The sequence below is a fragment of the Melitaea cinxia genome, chromosome 30, assembly GCF_905220565.1.
Source record: "Melitaea cinxia chromosome 30, ilMelCinx1.1, whole genome shotgun sequence".
NCBI classification, from domain to species: Eukaryota; Metazoa; Arthropoda; class Insecta; order Lepidoptera; family Nymphalidae; genus Melitaea; species Melitaea cinxia.
In genome coordinates this window covers 6953408-6974908 of record NC_059423.1, presented here as the reverse complement: position 1 = coordinate 6974908, position 21501 = coordinate 6953408, and the positions used below count along the sequence as shown (strand labels likewise).

At 35.4% G+C, this 21501-nt stretch overlaps 1 protein-coding gene across 1 annotated transcript in view; it reads right to left on the bottom strand.

Moving 5' to 3' along the window:
• The window catches only part of LOC123668190 (scavenger receptor class B member 1-like), a 54211-nt gene extending 51993 nt beyond the window's left edge, over window positions 1–2218 (bottom strand). Inside the window, exon 1 of the mRNA XM_045601980.1 lies at window positions 1878–2218. Within this exon, the coding sequence (XP_045457936.1) occupies window positions 1878–2124 (247 nt within the window). The 5' untranslated portion in view covers window positions 2125–2218. The remainder of the gene's footprint in view (window positions 1–1877) is intronic.
• Between the last annotated feature and the right edge of the window lie 19283 nt (window positions 2219–21501).

Below are 21501 nucleotides of genomic sequence, written 5' to 3'. Positions count from 1 at the left end.
GTTACTCAATTCGACCGTATATATATATTTTTTTTTTTTTATGTATGTTCGGAGATAAATTCTTCGTTTATGAACCGATTTTGATAATTCTTTTTTTGTTGGAAAGGAGATATTCATAGTTTGGTACCATGATAAGGAAACCAGGATGTGATGATGGGATCCCAGAGAAATCGAGGGAAACTTTCAAAAATCGTAAGGGTGACTAGTAAATTTAATCATGTTTTCATTAAGTACTATAAAGCACTACTATTTAATAAAGGTCTGGAGTCGATCTGATGATGGAGAAGAAAGATAGTCGAGGGAACTCTTCAACAATTTATAGCAGTTACCTGTTTTTTGAACTTAATTTGTTTCTATTGATGAGAACTTTGCACCTGTATGAGTTATAAGTGCCATTACAGTCTGATGATGGAGACAAAATATAGTCGAGGGAACTCTTTAACGATTTATAGCAATTACCTGCTGTTTGAACTTAATTTGTTTCTATTAATGAGAACTTTGCATACGTATGAGCTATAAGTGCCATTTCAGTCTGATGATGGAGACGAAAGATAGTCGAGGGAACTCTTCAACGACTTATACCAATTACCTGCTGTTTGAACTTAATTCGTTTCTATTGATGAGAACTTTGCACATATATGAGTTACAAGTGCCATTACAGTCTGATGATGAAGACGAAAGATAGTCGAGGGAACTTTTCAACGATTTATAGCAATTACCTGCTGTGTGATCATCTGTGTCGCAGGACCAGGTTTGATGATGGAACCCATAAACACTCGAGGGAATTTCTCAACAATTTACAGCAGTTACCTTTTGCTGTTTGACGACCGCTTTGATATAATGGTGCATGTGCCGTGTCGGCGGCGCCTAAACACCGACGGTCGCGGGTTCTATTCCCGCTCGGAGAGGATATTTATGTTTATACAAATATTTATTTTCGGTCTAGTTGTTAATCTTTATGGTTCTTCCAACCTAGCCTCAGAGAACACGCTAGGCTGTCAGTCCCGCTTGTTATTACGTACACCTGATAGCGAACTTTACTCATAGTATGTCGACGCGTTAGCGCAGCGGTCACAGCACCAGCTGTTGCGCTGGCGTTAGTGGGTTCAATCTCCGCGCACGACAGACATTTGTATTGGCCATATAGATGTTTGTCATTGTCTGGGTGTTTGTGCTTGTGTATTGTGCATGTTTCCGGACCCCCGACACAAGAGAAAAAGCATCCTTGTTAGGTCTACCCATCACTAAAAATTGTAAAATAAAATAATTTTTAACAAAAAAAAAACCGACTTCAAACAGGAAACTAAAAAGTGTAAAATAAATTTACTTAGTACAAAGTAATTCGTATTTTAATTTAGTTAATCAGAAATGTTGTTGTAGTATTTACTTGGCACCGACTTCAAAATTATAAAATATTTATTTAATCATTTCTGATTAACTAAATTAAAATACGAATTACTTTGTACTAAGTAAATTTATTTTACACTTTTTAGTTTCCTGTTTGAAGTCGGTTTTTTTTTTGTTAAAAATTATTTTCCAACTAACTATAACTTGGGTATCTTTAAGTCAAGAGTGAATAGGCATCTTCTAGGCAAGCGCACACCCCCTTAGGCTGCATCTTCACTTACCATCAGGTGAGATGGCAGTCAAGCGCTAGTCTATATATTAAAAAAAAAGTATATGATAACAATCGGGACTACAGTAAGACCCACAAGGACGGACACAAAACCCAAAAGAAATATTTGTACAAATACAAATATACATCTCGAGTGGGAATCGAACCCGCAATTAGCGTCGTACAACACGTACGTGACACACACATCACTACACCAGAGCGGTTGTTAAGTAAATAAAATAAAATCTACAAGTATACTCACTGCAATAATATTTTCTATCCGATGGTCTCCCCCAACAAAGCGCAGACCACTGTTTTTTGACACCAGCACACGCGAACTGAGTTTTACCACAACCGGCACAGCCTTGCAAATTAGCCAAAATCGTGTCCTCCCTAATCAATATCTTCCCCGCCCCATTACTAGGCGTTATTATAACAATTTTATCCTTATCATCCTTCGATAACATAGGCGTTGTTGAGGTCGTTTTTTCTAAATTTTGGTGCTCCATTTTTATCACTGTATCATGACGTTAATTCTGAGCCGGCGACGCGTCCGATTGGGACGGACTCTTGAAGCAGACTGGTCATCGGGTCATATCATCTTGAACTGAACTGACATTATCAGTTCATAAATAATAAGATACATATGTACATCGTATATTCATATATATCTATACAAATAAATAAAATTGGAGTGTCTGTTTGTAATATTAAAATAACCGCTTTTTACTAAATGCATATGGATATATACCGGTATACGTGATACATGTACTAAAATAATATTTTTTTAAATTTTTGACTGTCTGTCTGTTTGTTCTGGCTAATCTCTGAAATGGCTGGACCGATTTTGACGGGACTTTCTCTGGCAGATAGCTGATGTCATAAGGAGTAACTTAGGCTACTTTAATTTTAGAATTTTTTTTTTAAACTGCGAACTGACCAATAACTTTTCTGTTAAATTCCACACAGACGAAGTCGCGGGCACAGCTAGTTATTAATATATAATAAGTAGCTGAGATGGTGAATTTTATACCGCAATTTTTTATGAATATATCTATTTTTTTACCTTGTCCTGACAATAATTGCTTCACACTCAACGGTCCCCAGTATAATTTTCTGCTGTGTTGGGGATCCAAAAACATACACAAGCACAAATGCTCAGACCACGACCAACATCTATATGACCGATACAAATGTTTGTCATGAGCGGGGATCGAATCTGCAACGGCAAGTAAAAAAACCAGAGCTGTCACGTACGCCAACACGTTTTGAAATACGAAAACAAAACAATTATTCAATTTGATACAATCGTTTGGAAGTTAAGCGCGAACGTATATTTCTGTGATTCATTTTTATACTTTGATTGATTATATAATTCTATATAATATAAAAAGAATATATATCACTACATAGTATAAAACAAAGTCGCTTCCCGCTGTCTATATGCTTAGATCTTTAAAACTACGCAGCGGATTTTGATGAGGTTTTCTTTAGTAAATAGAGTGATTCCAGAGGAAGGTTTATATGTATAATACCTTCATAATATAGTAGAGGAACACTGATAGTTTTTGCACCCGTGCAAAGATGGGGCGGGTCGCTAATTATATTATAAATAGAATATATATAATATATAGGTACATCAGATATTGTTACCCAAGTATTTTTTTTTTTTTTTTTAAGTAAACTATCGTTAAATTAATGTGAAAACAGTAAAAATAAATCATAGACTAGCTTAGTTTTTTAAATTACTTGCTTACAAACAAAAATTAACCGCTAAATGTAGTATCATCTCCTAAGCGCAAAACTCGAGGACGGCTGGATCGATTTGGCTATTTATTTTTAGTTCTCTAATTCTTTGTAAGAAGGTCCTAATGAAATAAAAAAAAAGTTAGTCAGAAAATTAAAAAAAAAAAATTCAGAGCACCCGTCATCTACGCGAATGTTAACAGCGACCATCGGTCCTGCGACACACATGACGGGTCCACTGCCACTTCAACTTGTTATAACCTCCCTATAAGATACAGATATGCTTATCCTTTTGTCTTGTTTTCCATAACTTTTTAATACAATGTATAAAAATAAATGAAACAAAACACAATAAGTTAGTCTCGGATATCTGATGATCTTTTTGTTTTTCAACTCGAAAAAATAGAGATCACGTGTTACTACTTTAAAATAACATGAAACAATAATTGTGTTTACTCGCAAACGTACGTGTTACGTGTTTACCTAATTAATAAATAATATTTTTTGCCGACTTCAAAAAACAGAGGATTTTCAATTCGACTTTTTTTTTTACTTATTACTATTTCAATTTTCATTTTTTTAAAAGAAACCTGGTGCTTGTCATGTGTTCCTATTGCAATCTGATTAAGCTTTAAAAAGTACTTTTTGAGTTATCCGTAATAATACGTATTCAATTGAATGTCCTACCGATTACGTAGGTACATCGTATTACTTGTCGATCTAATTGAGGTCCATTATTTTTCGTTTGCGAGTAAACACAATAATTGTTTCATGCTATTTTAGAGTAGTAACATGTGATCTCTATTTTTTCGAGTTGAAAAACAAATAGATCATCAGATATCCGAGACTAACTTATTGTGTTTTTTTTTTCATTTCTCTTCTTATCTATACCAAGGCTTTTCTCACTAATTTGCAAGCGTTATGTTTATTTATTTATTTAGGAAAAGTACATCACACTTAAATAAAAAAAAAAATTAGAGTGCATGCTTAAAACCGCACAGCAGACGTGAAAACTTTAATAGCAATCGCAATCAAGCAATAACGCAATAAATACCGAATTCACCCGATCGAGCCTTTCATCTCAGAGCGTGACGGATCAGCCTAACTTACTACCTACAAAAAAATGTGTGCGGTGCGCCAAAAGAAGTGTTCACTTCAAAAGTGTGTGTGTGTCAGATCCGATATCTGATCGGAATTTACTTCTTAAGAACGGTTACAATGAGATTTGAAAAATAAGACGTCCTTTAATCAAAGTATAATTAATTAAAACAATAGAACTTTAAAATCCAAACATAAATCGACGCTTGCTATTCCTTTAGGTGTACGCTTCAGCCTCTAATATCCCACTACTGGGCATAGGCCTCTTTCCCCATGTAAGAGAAGGATATATATGCCTATAGGTGTATGGTAGGGTATTCCTATAGTAGAATAATCCCCAGCCACGTGTAGGAGTTGAACACACTATTTTTAATTCAGAATTTGTATCATACAGTCTCTCTCCTTTTAAATACCTATGATTGAGTGATTGCATATCATTGGATGAATACAGTATACATACATTTGATATATACTAGTTGTACCTTGCTTCCACTCGCGTTAATTTGAAAAGAAAACATACTAAATTATTATAATTATAGCCCATAGCATTCAGGTATTTACATCAACACTATCAAACACAAAAATAATATTTTTTTATAACTAGGTTGGAAAACAACTGTATGGCCACACCTGATGGTAAGCGATTACTGTAACCTATAGTCGTCTGCCACATCAGAGGCATCGCAAGCGCGTTGCCGATTTTATCCCCAATTTCCTACCAGAAAATTTGGTCACCTTATTCACACAGGAACACAACACTGCTTGAAAACAGTTTTAGCTGTGATCTTCTGTAAGGTCGAGGTACTTCCCCAGTCGGGCTGCTCCATATTTCGTTCAGGAAATTCCTGCTGTGCCCTACCTCAGTTAAAAATTCGAACAAGCCCTGTGGAAAAACTCCGATATAAAATGTTAAGTTCCACTGGGGATCCTGATAGATCTATTTGGATCGAAAAATGCTGAGATAAAAATTATATTTTAACGTATCAAATTTGAATCCCTGTTTTAAATACACAAATAATGTACGACAACTTCCCATCGATCATCGTTTTTTTTTTAAAATCTATCTAGAACTTTCAGCAGGGAGTAGATTATTAAATTGCCGCGTTCAAGCAAAGAAACAAACCAACTCTTCAGCTTTATCATATTATTATAGATGTTTTAAGAATCATAACTAATTGATAACAACTGAGGATATTGATAAATTGGCTGTTTTTTTTTTAAATCTTAATTATATTTGTTTTGTGTACGATGATCTTTGTTCGAGTAACCTAAAAATATTCCGAATCATTCTTAATTGTTATCATTAATTTTTTATTTATAATTGGGTTCTTTTGATGTATCTGCGATTGTTTATTGTATACACATACACATTTCCTACTCTAGGAACAGATGACCGTAAATAAGTCTACATTAATATTATACGGAAGAATTTCTTTGTTTGGTCGCGCTAATCTCAGCAGCTGCTGGTTCGATTAGAAAAAAAATGTTTTTCGTTGGATAGTCCATTACCGAGGAAGGCTATAATAGGCTATATAATATTTCAGTATGTTTTTTCCTCAAATTAACCACGATGTCACAAGTACGGTCGCCTAGTGATCGAATTTCGACCATAATTAATTTAAATTATAAGTTCGAACATTATTAAAGAGTCTGTTGTCAAAGACTATACTTCTATCATAATAAACAAATGAGTACACATGTGTGTGAGTGTCAAATACATGTTAGTGTAATGTTTTTTTTTAAATTGTATTAATGTATTATTTTGGATAATTAAAAAAAAAATATATAAACATTCTGCAATCCTTCTCTATAATTATAAAGTATAAGTGTGCGATATTTCATAGTTCTCCGTCCGCGCAATTTTCGTAAAAAGGGGTGCAAACACACGACAAACATTTGTATTGGCCATACAGGTGTTTGCTGTGGTCTGGGTGTTTGTGCAGTCCCCCGGTGTTGTGTGGTTGTGTGTCGGTCCCGGTTGTTATCCTGTACACCTGATAGCGATCGTTACTCATAGTAGGGAATATATCCGCCAACCCGCATTGGAGCAGCGTGGTGGATTAAGCTCTGAGCCTTCATTTACATGAGGAAAGAGGCCTATGCCCAGTAGTGGAATATTACAGGCTGAAGCGTATTAATATATACTGTAATACAGTGATGGCAGAGTTACAAATCGATAGTTTATCATTATGAAAAAAATTATAACAATAGACTAACACCAGGGCGTCATTTTCCCGATTATAATCCTAAAACAATATTGACGTTATTTTTATTCATTTATCAGAAGGGTTGGTAGTTAATAGTGATAACGAAAAAAACATATAGATAAGATGAACGTTCAAACGTTATGACTTCCGATTCTTCTGAACGTAGTCAATAGCAGACAACACTTTATGTTTTTATCCCTTTGATAACAAACGTTTGTAGACGTTTTTTACTAAGAACTAGCTGTGCCCGCGACTTCGTCCGCGTAGCATTTTAAAAAAAATATTGTTCAGTTCGCAGAGTTACAAAATAAATAAATTTCTAAAATAAAATTAGCCTAAATTACTACTTTTTACATCAGCTATCTGCCAGTAAAAGTCTCGTCGAAATCAGTCTAGCCGTTTCAGAGATGAGCTGGAACAAACAGACAGACAGACAGACAAAAATTGTAAAAAAAATATTATTTTGGTATATGTACCGTGTATAACACAAAAACTTAAATTTCACGCAGACAAAGTCGCAGATACAGCTGGCACTTAATAAATTTAAAATTTAGATAAAAAAATATTAGCTTAAGCATACTATTAATGATAAATGTGCGTGGACTTGTGGCGCTATTTATCATGTAAGACGTGATTAAGTTTATAATTATTGACAGTTTTTTGGATATTATGGAGGTTTTTGCCGCATTTTATCGCCAGAGACTCCATTCCGAATCGGAGGGAGCTTCTCTTTAAGAATTATTAATTAATTAAAAACAAATATAATATTAATTTGTATTATTGTGTTTGCTCGCAAACGTAAAAAAAACCGACTTCAGTTACATCGACAAGTAATAGAACGTAGGTAGACGAAAATATAGTCAAGTAAATACGCGTTATCAAAGATTACTCAAAAAGTTGTTGTCAGATCTCGATGAAATTTTAATGTGACCATTTGATAAATATCAGATTTCGATTAAATTAAAAATCATCAAAAGCGGTAAACTCAGTAAAAAGTTATGCGGTATAATGCAACGTGGGTCGACGATAAAATAGTCAAGTAAAAACGCATTATTAGATATAACTCGAAAACTAGTTGGTAGCCAAAAGTTCTGAAAAAACATACATAAAAAAAATATAGTCGAATTGAGAACCTCCTCCTTTTTTGGAAGTCGTTTAAAAATGACGATTAAAATGTGCTTTTGAAGAAGCCTATTTGAAAATAAAAATTATTTTGATTCTTTCACTGATAAGAAAATTTAAAACATTTGAGACGAACAGTTAACAAAATCTTTATGCACAGGTGTTATCAAAGGTTGTGGTACTGATTTTAATATTTCGTTGTAATATTTTTGTGTTATTTGATTAAACAAATGAACTAAATAAGTATTACTATACTTACCTATAAATACAAATTTTATATCAACAATACCTTTTGTACATACCTGTATATATTGTTGTCCAACCAGTAGTTCCTGAAATTACCACGTTGAAACAAACAAACTTTTCAGCTTTGTAATATCAGTATAGATGGGTACAGTCTAGTAAAGTAAGGTCTTCTTCTTCTTAAGGTGCCGTCTCCTTGCGAAGGTTGGCAATCATTAGGGCGATTTCAACTTTTGAGACCGCTGCTCTAAACAGTGATCTTTTACTCTTCCCGAACCACTGGCGCAAGTTCTTTAGCTACCGGCCAGGCCTCCTTCTGCCTGCTACTTTCCCCTGAATAATAAGTTGAAGGAGTTCATATTTTTAGGTGTTGCGCATCACGTGTCCAAAATATTCCAATTTCCTCCTCTTTATGGTTGTAAGTATCTCTGTGGCCATCCCCATTTTTGTAGCACGATGGTGTATCGTACGCGGTCTCTTCAAAAATTCTTAACATACGTAAAAGTAAGTTGCTATTACTAATTAAAAATTTACAGATATTTAATACAACGTAAGTTAACGAAAAAAATTAACAAAAGCACTAGTCGTCACCACAATTTTCGAATGTTCCCCTAGATTTCTCCAGGATGCTATTATTAGATTCTGATTTTCTTATCATGGTACCACCCTTGGCATATCTTTTTTCCAACAAAAAAAGAATCATCAAAATCGGTTCATAAGCAACAAAGTTATCCGCGAACTCATATATATATCGATTGCGAAACCTCCCCCTTTTTAAAGTCGGTTAGAAAGGAAGTTTGAAGCGGCGCCCTGAGGGTGGGAGCACTGTCGCGCTAAGTGGTCAAGATGACAAGATGTCGACGCGTCGCATGATTGAGAAGAAATGTATGAAAATCATTAAAGCGAAGACTTTAGCATTTACGAAGTAGCATCTTTGCTCGATTATCTCTCTGTTCCACCGATGTATGATGATAGTGAGAATAACGCTGTCTCCGACATACATATATGAATATTGTTATGAGGTCTCTTTTTTATACGAATTTATCTTGTAAGGCAAGACAAGTGTAATAACACTTGTCGTGTTATTACATTAATCCATCTACGTCCAGATTAAAACTCGCAGGAAATCACAATTTATTCGTTTGTTTCATGAATTGTATTATTTAGGGTTGTCAGAACCGACTAAAATCCTAATTTCTAAGTTTAAAATATAACCCATTGTTAAGAACCCAGAGACTTTACTGTTTTGAGTTTTTTTTCTTCATTTAAGGAGTTTTAGTCCATAAGGACTACGTCACTCAATAGGAGCATCACACATGTCACAAGAAAATTAATGAGGTCGTCGTCACATAACAATGAATCTTGTACAATCGTTTAGCCAATTCTGAGAGTGGATAAGCCGAAATTGAATTACAACCTTCAAGTTCTTCAAAACTTTGAGTTGTTTGCAGCATATCATTTCTGATATCTTCATTTCGGACACATTCCACCATAATGCGAACTGCATCTTCAATTATGCCGCATTCGGTACACAACGGAGATGGTGTCTTGAGTGGAAGTGAGTGTCTGTCTGTCTTGAGTGAAGTGTGTCTTGAGTGAGTCTAAAGTGGAATGTGATCGGAACGGAGTCTAAATGCTGCGGTTAACGTAACACAGCTTATACTCATCAAACCCTGATTGGGTGATATCCCGTGTTACTGGGAATGATACAATTATTTTAAGTAAATGAAGTCAGAAATGTTTGACCTACTGTATTTAGCACCCCTGCCCCTATGCATGTATGTCAGGTCAGTGACCGACATTACATGCATCCATTTACATTCCTAACAATGTTTGACCCGTTGTCACTTTAACGTGTTTGATTTTGATTGTTAATACGATTTCAGCGTGAGATAATTAACAATTTATTTCCATTTAAACTATTTATGCTTTAAATATGGACTACCTTTTGGGATTTAGACTCGTACTGAATAAAAACCGCCACGTGTGTTACTCCGATGCGCCTATGTGGCGGGGTCGCGGGGACGCTGTAGCATGCTTCCGCAAACCCCACCGGCGCCTGCCCTTGCGGGTACGCCGTGGTGCAGAGCACCTCAGAAGGCGCACTCGAACACGAAGTGTGGCTTCCCCCTCGGGACCGTGCAATGCGGACGACGGATTCCCCGACCCACTGCCCACCGGCCTGGCATTCGGCCTGTAATATCCACGGAGCACAGGCCTCTTTCTCCATGTAGGAGAAGGGTCGGAGCCCAGTCCACCACGCTGCTCCATTGCGGGTTGCAAAAAAGTATTATACACCAATACAAAAAAATAAATAAAATAAATATTTTATTATGAAATATAAATAAAATAAATAAATTTTTCCAAATTACATCTTTGTGCCGTTTGCAGTCGAAACACTTGGACCTTGGAGTAGCAGTGCTAAAAAATTTTTAAATGAGATAACACCTCGCCTTATTGCCTCCACTGGTGACAAGAGGGCTGGTGCATTTTTTGGCCAGAGAATCGGCATAGCGATTCAACGGGGAAATGCTGCCAGCATTCTTGGCACAATTCCACGCGGACATGATTTATACCAAAACTATCTGTAAATATTTAGTTCTTAAGTTGTGAATTGTAAATATGTATAATATTTTGTATAAATAAAAAAATATAAATATTAAAAAAAAAAAACACCAATACATAATTAACAAATACAAAATTACATTTGAATCTAACATTATAACACAATCTTCATCAGTTCCCACGAACTACTATTGGGACCACATTTCGCCCCCTGCGTCTGAACTGGCATACGCTTCAGCCTATAATATCCCACTGCTAGGCATAGGCCTCTTTCCTATGTAGGAGAAGGATCAGAGCTTAAGCTACCACGCTACTCCAATGTTGGCGGATATATTTCCTACTGTGAGTAACGATTGTTATCAGGTGTGCATGATACGCATGATATGATGTGCGGTGGCCGTTGCGCCAACGCTTCGTCAAAAAATTAAAACAAAACTGGCGGCGTGTAGACACATAATCTTCACGCTAAATCACGTACGCCATCCGTCATGCAGTTGAGGTGACTCTGGGCTGCTGGGGCTGAAAAAGGCTGAAGTTCTGTTAAAAGTTGAAGTCAAAATCCTTTTAATTTTTTAGACAAAGCAATTTAGCTTAACGAAGTCTCATCAATCTTCCTTCCTTCACCATCTAAGCTATGATGAAAAAGTAACGCGTTTGCGATGCTTCTGTTGTTGCAGGCATAATTATGTAGGCTACGGTAACCGCTTACCATCTGACTTAGCTGTATAAAAAAACCCTTCTCATATAAAAATATATTTTTTTGTCTCTATTTATAACACAATATTTTACATAATTATACCTAAGTTCTTAATAGCATCATATCACGCTTTATTTACAAAAGCAGCGCTGTGAGAAGAAAAGCAATAAAATATTATTGCGCATTTAGTTATTTAATGTAAATAAATAAAGATGGAAAAATAAGACCTTAATAAATGAATGTTGAGGTTTTTCTTGAGACATAAGATTTTATACACACATTATCAAGAATTGAGGTAGGTCATAGCAGGATAAATCAAAATTAGAATCATCAAAATCTGGAACAGCCCGGTTAAAGAAATATAGCATAATTGTGTTTGCTCGCAAACGAAAAAAAAACCGACTTCAATTACATCGACAGATACAACGTAGATCGACGAAAAAATAGTCAAGCAACCACGCGTTATCAAAGATTACTCAAAAAGTAGTTATCAGATCTCGATAAAATTTATATGTGACCACATGATAAACATCAGCTTTCGATTAAATTAAAAATTATCAAAATCGGTACACCCAGTAAAAAGTTATTACGGATTTTCGAGAGTTTCCCTCGATTCCTCTGGGATCTCATCACCAGATCCTAGTTTCCTTATCACGGTACCAAACTATGGATATCCCCTTTCCAACAAAAAATAATTATCAAAATCGGTACATCCAGTAGAAAGTTATGCGGTATAATACAACGTAGGTCGACGAAAAAAGCGTCAAGTAAAAACACATTATTAGATATAACTCGAAAAGTAGTTGTTAGATCTCAAATAAATTTAAATGAGACCAATTGGCACACACCACCTTTCGATTAAAACAAAATTTGTCGAAATCGGTCTACCCGGTCAAAAGTTCTGATGTAACATACATTAAAAAAAAAATACAGTCGAATTGAGAACCTCCTCCTTTTTTAATAGTCGGTTAAAAATCTTAGAGAATATCACAGCTAATTATGCTCTCAATTTGTGTTTCTGTGGAGAGTAAGGTAAAGAACTCCTGGGGAGAGTCGAAGGAAGGGTCGGCAACGTACTTGTTTTGTTGTTGCAGGCGTCTATAAAATACGTTAACTGCTTACCATAAGGTGGACCGTACGCCGCCCTTTCGACGCTGGTTGTATAAAAAAAATCAAATTTTTTTATTTCTTAAATTAATTTACTTTATAAAAATAATCAGCAATAATAAACAGTTAATTATTGTTTTTTTGCATCATAAATCTATAAATACATTTTATTATTGTTTTTATTATATTACGTAAATAAGTTGATTATTTATTTTTAATCATCCTTCACTTTAAATTTTAATTTGTTTGATAATATTACTTATTTATAATCGCATTGGAAAAAAAATTATAAGCTGAACTATAAGTGTTTAAGAAATTAAAAAAAGGAATTAAAAATAATACTTTTTTCGGCGTGAATGCGCGTTTCTGACAGGTTGCAAATTTTTTCTCGTAAAATAATTTTCATAATATTAGTACCTGTGATTTCTTCAAACCTGCCAGCATCACTGTGCCTATTTGTGCAAATAATTCTACACATACACATAATAGAATCTTCAAAGAATATTCTGGCTGACCTTAGGGAACATTTCACCTCTAAGTTAGCCGAATTCCAAAGAGATTTAAAGGCATCCAACCCTGTCCTGGCCAGTCCAACTAGAGACTCAGTTGAATTACAATTCAATTCCTTCCGTGCTTCCGTATTGCCGGTGTAGGTTGGATGAGGATTGCGGAAAACCTGGATGTCTGGCGCGAACTTTGGGATACAGTCCAGCAGTGGACTGCAATAGGCTGAGCTGATGTTCTATATAATGACAGAAAAAAATAACAATAAATATAGAAAAATCCCAAACAGCTGAAACTATAGTCAATGGGATTGGATATTGACGTGACCGTCGCTAATACAGTGCAACGGTATTACAGTACTCAGGGTTGGAACCTCATTACTGGACTGCTAGATGGCGTTAAAGTAATTAGATTTTGAGATTTTTTGACAATTTTTTTTTGGTAAAATATCTTTTTTTTTTTTCATATAAAGTATCCGATGTTACTTCTTATACCTACAAGAATATGTATACAAAGTTTCATGATGATCGGTTGAGTAGTTTTCGCGTGAAAGCATTACAAACAAACTTATATTCACATTAATAATATACATATATACATACAATCACGCCTCTTTCCCGTAGGGGTAGGTAGAGACCACTTCTTTCCACTTGCTACGATCCTTACATACTTCTTTCGCTTCGTCCACTTTCATTATTCCCTTCATACATGCTCTTCGGTTTAGGGTACTCTTGACCTGACATTTTTTCAAGACGTCCCTTATTTGGTCTCGGAAATTCCGTCTAAGTCTACCCCTTCCAACCCTTCCATCCACACTCGCATTATATACTTTTTTCGTCAATCTTTCTTCACTCATTCTCTCGACATGGCCAAACCTTCTGAGCATACCTTTCTCAATTTTTGTAACTACATCTTCTTTCAGACCACAACGTTTCCTTATCTCACTATTTCTTATCTCAGTTTTACTCCTATCATACTTCTTAACGCTCTCATCTCAACTGCATTTATTCTGCTTTCATGTTTCTTCTGCCATACCCAACTTTCACTTCCGTACATGAGTGTCGGGACCAATACCCCCTCATGCACAGCCAAACCAGCCTTGTTAGACACCTTCCGACTGCTCATAAAGGAGTGCAAAGCTCCATTCACCCTGTTTTCTGCATCTACTCTTCTTTCAATATCACTCTCAAATTTTCCATCTCTTGTAAACTTTGAACCCAGATACACAAACTCATTCACCTGTTCAATCTGTTCATCTCCAATCACGATATTGCAGTCTGTCACTGCCTCATCTCTTTCAAACACCATCACTTTCGTCTAATTTATAATATTAGTGGGGATAAAAGTCTTCGAATGTTGTATGTATGCATGTAGTACTTATATGATTGAGTAAATATATTCACACGTTCATGTCACAATTTGTACACCTACACCGACCCAATAGCATCTCCTCTGCCCCTAGGTTGTCTTGAAGAAATCGCTTTTTAGCGATAAGGCCGACTTTTGTACCTTATGATAATCTGTTAAAATCAATCTGATATGTATTATTTCTGTTTTGTAGCAAACATATGTTATTAACTGTTACAATATGAAAAATTACAGTAAATTTAGACATTTTTTTTAATATCACTAGGTCGGCAAACAAGCGTACGGCTCACCTGATGGTAAGAGATTACCGTAGCTTATAGACACCTATAATACCAGAAGAAATACCAAAAGAAGAATCCCCAATCCCCACGAGCTCTGGTCACCTTAATCACCAACAGGAACACAATACTGCTTGAAACCAGTATTATTTAGCTATGATCTTCTGTAAGGTCGAGGTACTACCCCAGTCGGGCTGCTCCATATTTTGAGCAGGAAATTCCTGCTGTACCCTAGCTCAGTTCACATAGATTGTGTGCTAAAATTTTTAAAAATCTCTCTGTTAAAAACAGGAAATTACGCATCAATAAATCAACGAATGAAATAGTTTTACAATTTATTGCTACAAATTAAGTTTATCTTAAAGTCTTCAGGTCAAATTGAAGTTATCGTACGTGACGTCTCGAAAATATTACAAGAAATCTTTAATATTTTTATTAAATAACAAGGTTTACACGCGACGTCACTTGGGATAACTTATTCTATCCCATCTCCTTCTTTTAGAGAAAATCTAACAAAATCTTAGGATGAAAAGCATTTAAGGTCAAAAAAAAAAATTATAATAAAAAAATAAAATAAAATCAATGTCCTATTCATTTATTAACTTATTACACAGTGTGCGTAAAATTATTGCATATTTTAGCCTAATTCGTATACCTAGCTCGTAATAATTATGGACTTAAACAGTCCAGTCAAAGCCTCCGCAATCTCGCACCAAACATCCCGGGCAATCGTCGTCTAGCTTCCAGCGGCGATCTTACGCAGACCGTCGCGTCGGTCCATCGCGCCGGGGGACGTCCTAAGCTGTGTATGCTAACAGGTAGTCTCCACTAGGTTACTTATACCAAGTTTCATTCAAATTAGATTGATAAACACATAAAAATGAATCATATAGTTTTGACTTCTATAATATTCAATAATATTATCGAACACTCTAATACATTTCTACTACTATACTACTACAAACTATCTTCTAAGTTCCATGTACAGAACTTGTCCTCTTGTTTTATTATAACGTTCAATGTAGAGTTGTAATGATGATTATTTTATACATATATTTTGAATTCTTTGAAGTTAGAAATGTTTACTTATCTTCAAAGGCCAATCAAATATTTTTTTTTGGGTCTCGAACGAAACTTTTTTACAAGGTAAATGTAATACGACGACGCGTTGGCGCAACGGTCACAGCGCTGGTTTGTTGCTGGCGGTTGCGGGTTCGAGCCCCGTACATGATAAACAACTTGTATTGTTTGTCATGTGCAACAGGCACAAATCAGTGCTGTGACCGATGTGCCAACTCGTCGTCATATTTTCATCTTGCATGCATGATATAAAATGGCCTGATGACCTATATATATATATCTTATTTATTTTATTCTAAAAAAAGCATGAATGTGAATCATATTGAATGCTAGCAATTAAAGTTCTGTTTCCTGGGGTATATGCTATTCTATCTTTTCTACTTGTATTTTATAAATGTAAGTCCTTCGGTAGAGATTTGTTTTTTCAAAATAATGTGCGTTACATAAAGTTTTCTAACGGTTAGTAAACGACTCAGTTCATATAGTTGGTCAGTGGTTAACATTATAATTCTAAGATACATAAGATACAGACATAGATCAGACATAAGATACATCTAACAAAGGTTAGAGGCTGCTGTGCACGCTCTACTCCTCTGCAAGACAATATTCCGAATCAGCAGAATAATTTGTCAGCATATTTTACGAGTACGCTCAACATAAAAAAAAACAATATCTAAAACATAATAACAAATCGTTTTACGGTAATATTGTTTTATAACTTACTAACAAATTATGATTCGTGAAAATTTAAAATATAAGTAAAAAACACGGCCCATTTAGTCGCTCATGCCTTTCATTCTCTTATACTCATTCACCTCTAAAAATATTATGATCACATCCCTATTTGCGTCATAAAAAAAGATATTAAAATGTCATTTTTGAAAATATATATAATTTTTATGTGTTTAAAATGATAAATTGATATTTGTTTTTAGTGAAATAAATAGTAAATGGAGTTCTACAAGTGTCCGTCATCTAATGTGTTGTGAAAGTGAGTGATAAATGCGGAAAAAACGTGAATTACGATTGTCAGGGGTTTGTTTACCAAATAAGACTCTTCCAAAAAAAACGGAATATACATGTGCTATTTATTTTTAGTTTTACTAATAATTTCATTAGTTTTAACTGACATCGGTCCGCCCTCTAGTGTTAAGAAAAAGAATGATGTGACATTTTTGTATAAATAAAATCCTGTTCGCATAGCGTTCAGACATCAAGCAGTTTTGTAGAATGACACTAGATGGCGGGAATAGTTTAAAAAATGCGTATAGAAGGAATTAGCTAATATTATTAAATTAATACCATTACAGTAATAATAATAATAATAATAATAATTCTTTATTTCAGGCAACAATTTGACCCATAAAACAATTTGACTGTCTTCAATTCTTATAATCAAATACAACTTAAAAAAAATTAATAAATGTCACGACAATTGGAAAAATACAATTACAATAATAAAATGAAACTAATTACAATCACACAATGTCCAATATGTGATGTAAACAAAGTGCGTGACACTTAATTTAAGTAGTTATTAATATAATTTGTAATTGTTCTTTGATGGACATTTGATCTGCGAATTGGTTGCTATGGAGCTTGTAACGCGGGCAACACGAGCGAGCGCCACCGACTGCTCGCCAGAGACCACGGAGCTTACCGTCTCGTTACCGCGATTATCTACGAACTGTCAATTTTGAATATTAAAAAAATTAGATTTAAAAAAAAAAAGGAACTGTCGATTGTCGCATGACTTTCAAGAGGGTGACCTCGTATTACTGACGACGCATGTCCATAGTAACGTGCAGAAGTGACAATAAAGTTCATGCCTCTACGCGATGGACCATATAAGGTACAACGTGTGGTTAGTCTATGCATATACGAAATAGGCAACGTGCAGGGGCAAACCTTAGGACGTTTCCACAGCTCTGACCTTACTCCGTTTATAGGCATGAGGGGGCAATACCTTCCTGTACAGCCTCGTCGATTACGTGGGCTCCTTCGTGTTCAACCCGACACCCCCGTAACACCTCGTGTAGACGCTCACCCATCCACACTCACTCCACCTCGACACACTTACACCAACTCACTTTCGGGGCGAAATCGTGATTTGGAGGAGGAGGATGTAACGCGGGCAACACGAGCGAGCGCCACCGACTGCTCGCCAGAGACCACGGAGGTTACCGTCTCGTTACCGCGATTATCTACGAACTGTCAATTTTGAATATTAAAAAAATTAGATTTAAAAAAAAGAAAGGAACTGTCGATTGTCGAATGATACATCATTATTCTTTGTCAATAAAACTATAAAAAAACATTATTATACAAAACATTTTTGTGGTTTGATTCTTTATCGACTACAAGCTGTTTTTTTCATATTAAACGATTGTAAGAATTATATTGTAATTGTAAATATTTAAATAATAGTTATTATTAAGAACTGGTGAAGCAATAGCTTTAAATGTTGTTTCTCTTTTCAGGTTAGTCTGTAAATAATTTAATAATAAATAATATTTTGAAAATTAGTTTATATGTTAAAATAAAAAACTTCTCTTTTCAGAGCAACACAATTATTGTTTTACTGTTCATAATATACAAGAATAATTGTAAAATAAAACATTATAAAACAACATTTCTACAACTTGTTACCAGAAAAGATGGAAAAATTAAAATTCGAATTCATAGTCAAAGCCAGTGAAGATATGAAAACAAATATTATTTGTGTACCTAGAATCACGGATTTAGATGGCCGGACTTTTGCGATCCCAGATAAGTTACAACCAGTAAAATTACACGATGGAATAGTACATACCCAAATATATCAGAAAGTAAAGTCCACATTACAAAAACGGCATGAGAAACGACAGGTATGGATATCCATGAATCCGGAGATGAAAGTGGCTTATTGTGATGAAGATGGAAATAAACAATTTATGGGATTCATACTGGAGGAACAAACAATACCACAAACTACAAGAGGGTTTTCAGAAGAATCTCTAGCAAAAATCATAGAAAAATTTGCTGACATGAAGAAAGATTCAGTAAAACCTTTTAATATGGGGAAAGTGGTAGAAAAATTTGTAATAGAAAAATTTAATAGCAAGATTACCAATGTGTCGCAATGGATGACTACCTTTGAAGCGGAATGTAACCGTATAGGAATAGAAGAAGATATCAAAAAAATTGAAATTTTTAGGTTATTTTTGGAAGATTCTTGTTTAGACTGGTATAGTTCCATGCTTATAAAGCATACAATAAATTCAGAATGGGCAATGTGGAAAAAGAAATTTTGTGAAACATATGCGGATAAAGGTTGGTCGCCGATCAGGTATGCAATGCTATTTAAATACAGACAAGGCTCATTACTGGAGTATGCATTAAAGAAAGAGAGACTACTATTAGAAATAAATAAGTCCATAAATAAACTCACTATAATTGACCTGATTGCCACCGGATTACCGAACTTTATTGCAGATATGATTGATAGGAATAGTTTAAAGGAAACTGAAGACTTATTTAATAAATTAAGAAGCTTAGAGCATATGGTACAAAAAAAAGTATTTAATAAAAAAATAGAAATTTCGAAAAATAAAACTATAGAAAAAAATGTGAAGCCCTTGGTTAGCCCATGTAAAATTTGTGAAAAAGAGAATAAAGGTATACGTTACCATCCTGAATCCCTATGTTGGTTCAAAAATAAAAATAACGATAATCCAAAACAAGCTCAAATAAGGAGTGTTAACAATTCTGAATTAGAGGTAGAATTCAATGAAATCGATCAAAAAAACTAATAATGCCGCCATTAATAAAAATTAAATTACTAATTAATGACACTTTAGAAACATTAGGAATATATGATTCAGGATCTAATGTGTCTTTAATTAATTCAAGGTTATAATCTTTGAAAAAAATAAATACTTATGATAAAAATGCAGGTTTAAAAACTATTAATGGCGTAAAAAAATCAATAGGAATGGTAAATCTAAAAATTAAAATTTTTGAAATTGAAAAACATGTTAATGTTTTTGTTGTAGATGAAAACAACTTCGACTATGATTTTCTTGTTGGGTTAGACTGTATACAACAATATCATTTAACTCAAAATGAGAATTTAAGTATAACTCAAAATGCTATCAGCAATAATAATAAAGACTACATAAAAGATAAAGAAATTCCTGGCAGTTCAGGTAGGTTCAGTGATATAGAGAATAAAGAAGATAAATCTTATGAGAAAAAAGGTGTAAATATTACAAAAAAATATGAAAAAGAAACTATAAATAATGAGTATAAAATAAACTTTAATGAAAATATAATAGTCGATAATTTTGATATTTCATTAAATAATTTAGACAATAAAAAAGAAATATGAAATTAATAAATTGATACGCAAATATAATTCAGTATTTGCTAAAGATAAATATGATATAGGTACTGTAAAAGGCTATGAAGCGCATATTGATTTGTTAATAGATAAATACTGTAGTTAAAGACCGTATAGATGTTCTGTTGAGGATATGAAAGAAATTGAACATCAAATATCAAAACTGCTAAAACATAATTTAATTGAGGAGTCATATAGCCCTTTTGCCGCTCCGGTAACACTAGTGTTACGAACACACAAAGAAACTAGCGCCATCTAGCGGCAACCATTGAAACCACGCAAAGACAGAGACCGCATGAAACTCTCTACTCAATACTAGATGGCGTTAGAGGAACTACTGTGGAACTATATAGAAGTATAGTCTCGAAAACCGGGTACATGCGCGAACTTTCCAGAATGGTCTGGGCCTCGTCTCGGCCGATATAAATAGCCGCAGCGAGGCGAACGAGTTCAGTTCAGTTTGAGCGATCTTCGAGGCGACTTCAAGAGTGAAAACGGGTGATCAAGAGTGGTACCAGCGAAACCTACGACATTGGCTACGACTTAGGACATCGATAGTGCTTAGTGTTTGAACCTAGTGCTTTGTGCTGGACCTAGTGCTAGTGAATAAAGTCTTGAAAAGAGTCAGCAGGACTTTCTCTCCAAATCCTTCGAGCCCTAACACGTAACAACTGGTGTCAGAAGTGGGATTTGGAGATGCCATTGACTCCGAGAGAAGACTTTAAGGACTTCAAGGGCGTCAGGACAAGGACGCAACGAGCTGCGGAGGCCACACCTACTGGGGACCAAGCTCCGCCCACCGTGGACCAAGCCCCGTCCACTGACCCCGCCCACCATGCCCCGCCCACTGACCACGCCCACCAGGCCCCGCCCACTCGGGCTCAAACCCCGCCCACTCAGAGTCAGGCTCCGCCCACTCGGACTCAGGCCCCGCCCACTTTGTCTCAAGCCCCGCCCACCGGACCCGCCCACCTTACGACGCCCACCAGTGACACAGTAACTTCTACAGACCCTCAAGTGGCCCTTCAATTAGGAAATTTAATTAAATTAATGGAGCTGCAAAGGGCTGAAATTCGTAGTGCTTTGAAAGAATCACAAGAGCAAACAAGTTTCAAATTGCAAGAATCACAAGAGCAACAAAAGGCTGAAATTCGTGCTTTGCAAGAATTACATGAGCAACAAAAAGAGCTCCAAGAAAAAACGCTTTGGGCTGTAAAAGATGTTAGTGACGCGGTGACTAAACTTCGAAAAGATGTCGACGTAGTGGAAGAACGAGTTACCGGGTTAGGATTGGATGTTGAAAATGTGAAAACCGGCCTCACTGAACTACAAAAGAAAGTAGTGCGCCTTGAAACCACGGGAGTCGCGATGTCTAGTGGAAGCACCGGAGTGGCGCAAGGACCAAGAGTGAAAGTGCCTCCATACGACGGCACTACTCCGTGGAACGCTTATCGTCAACAATTCCAGACGGTTGCTACTGCCAACGGATG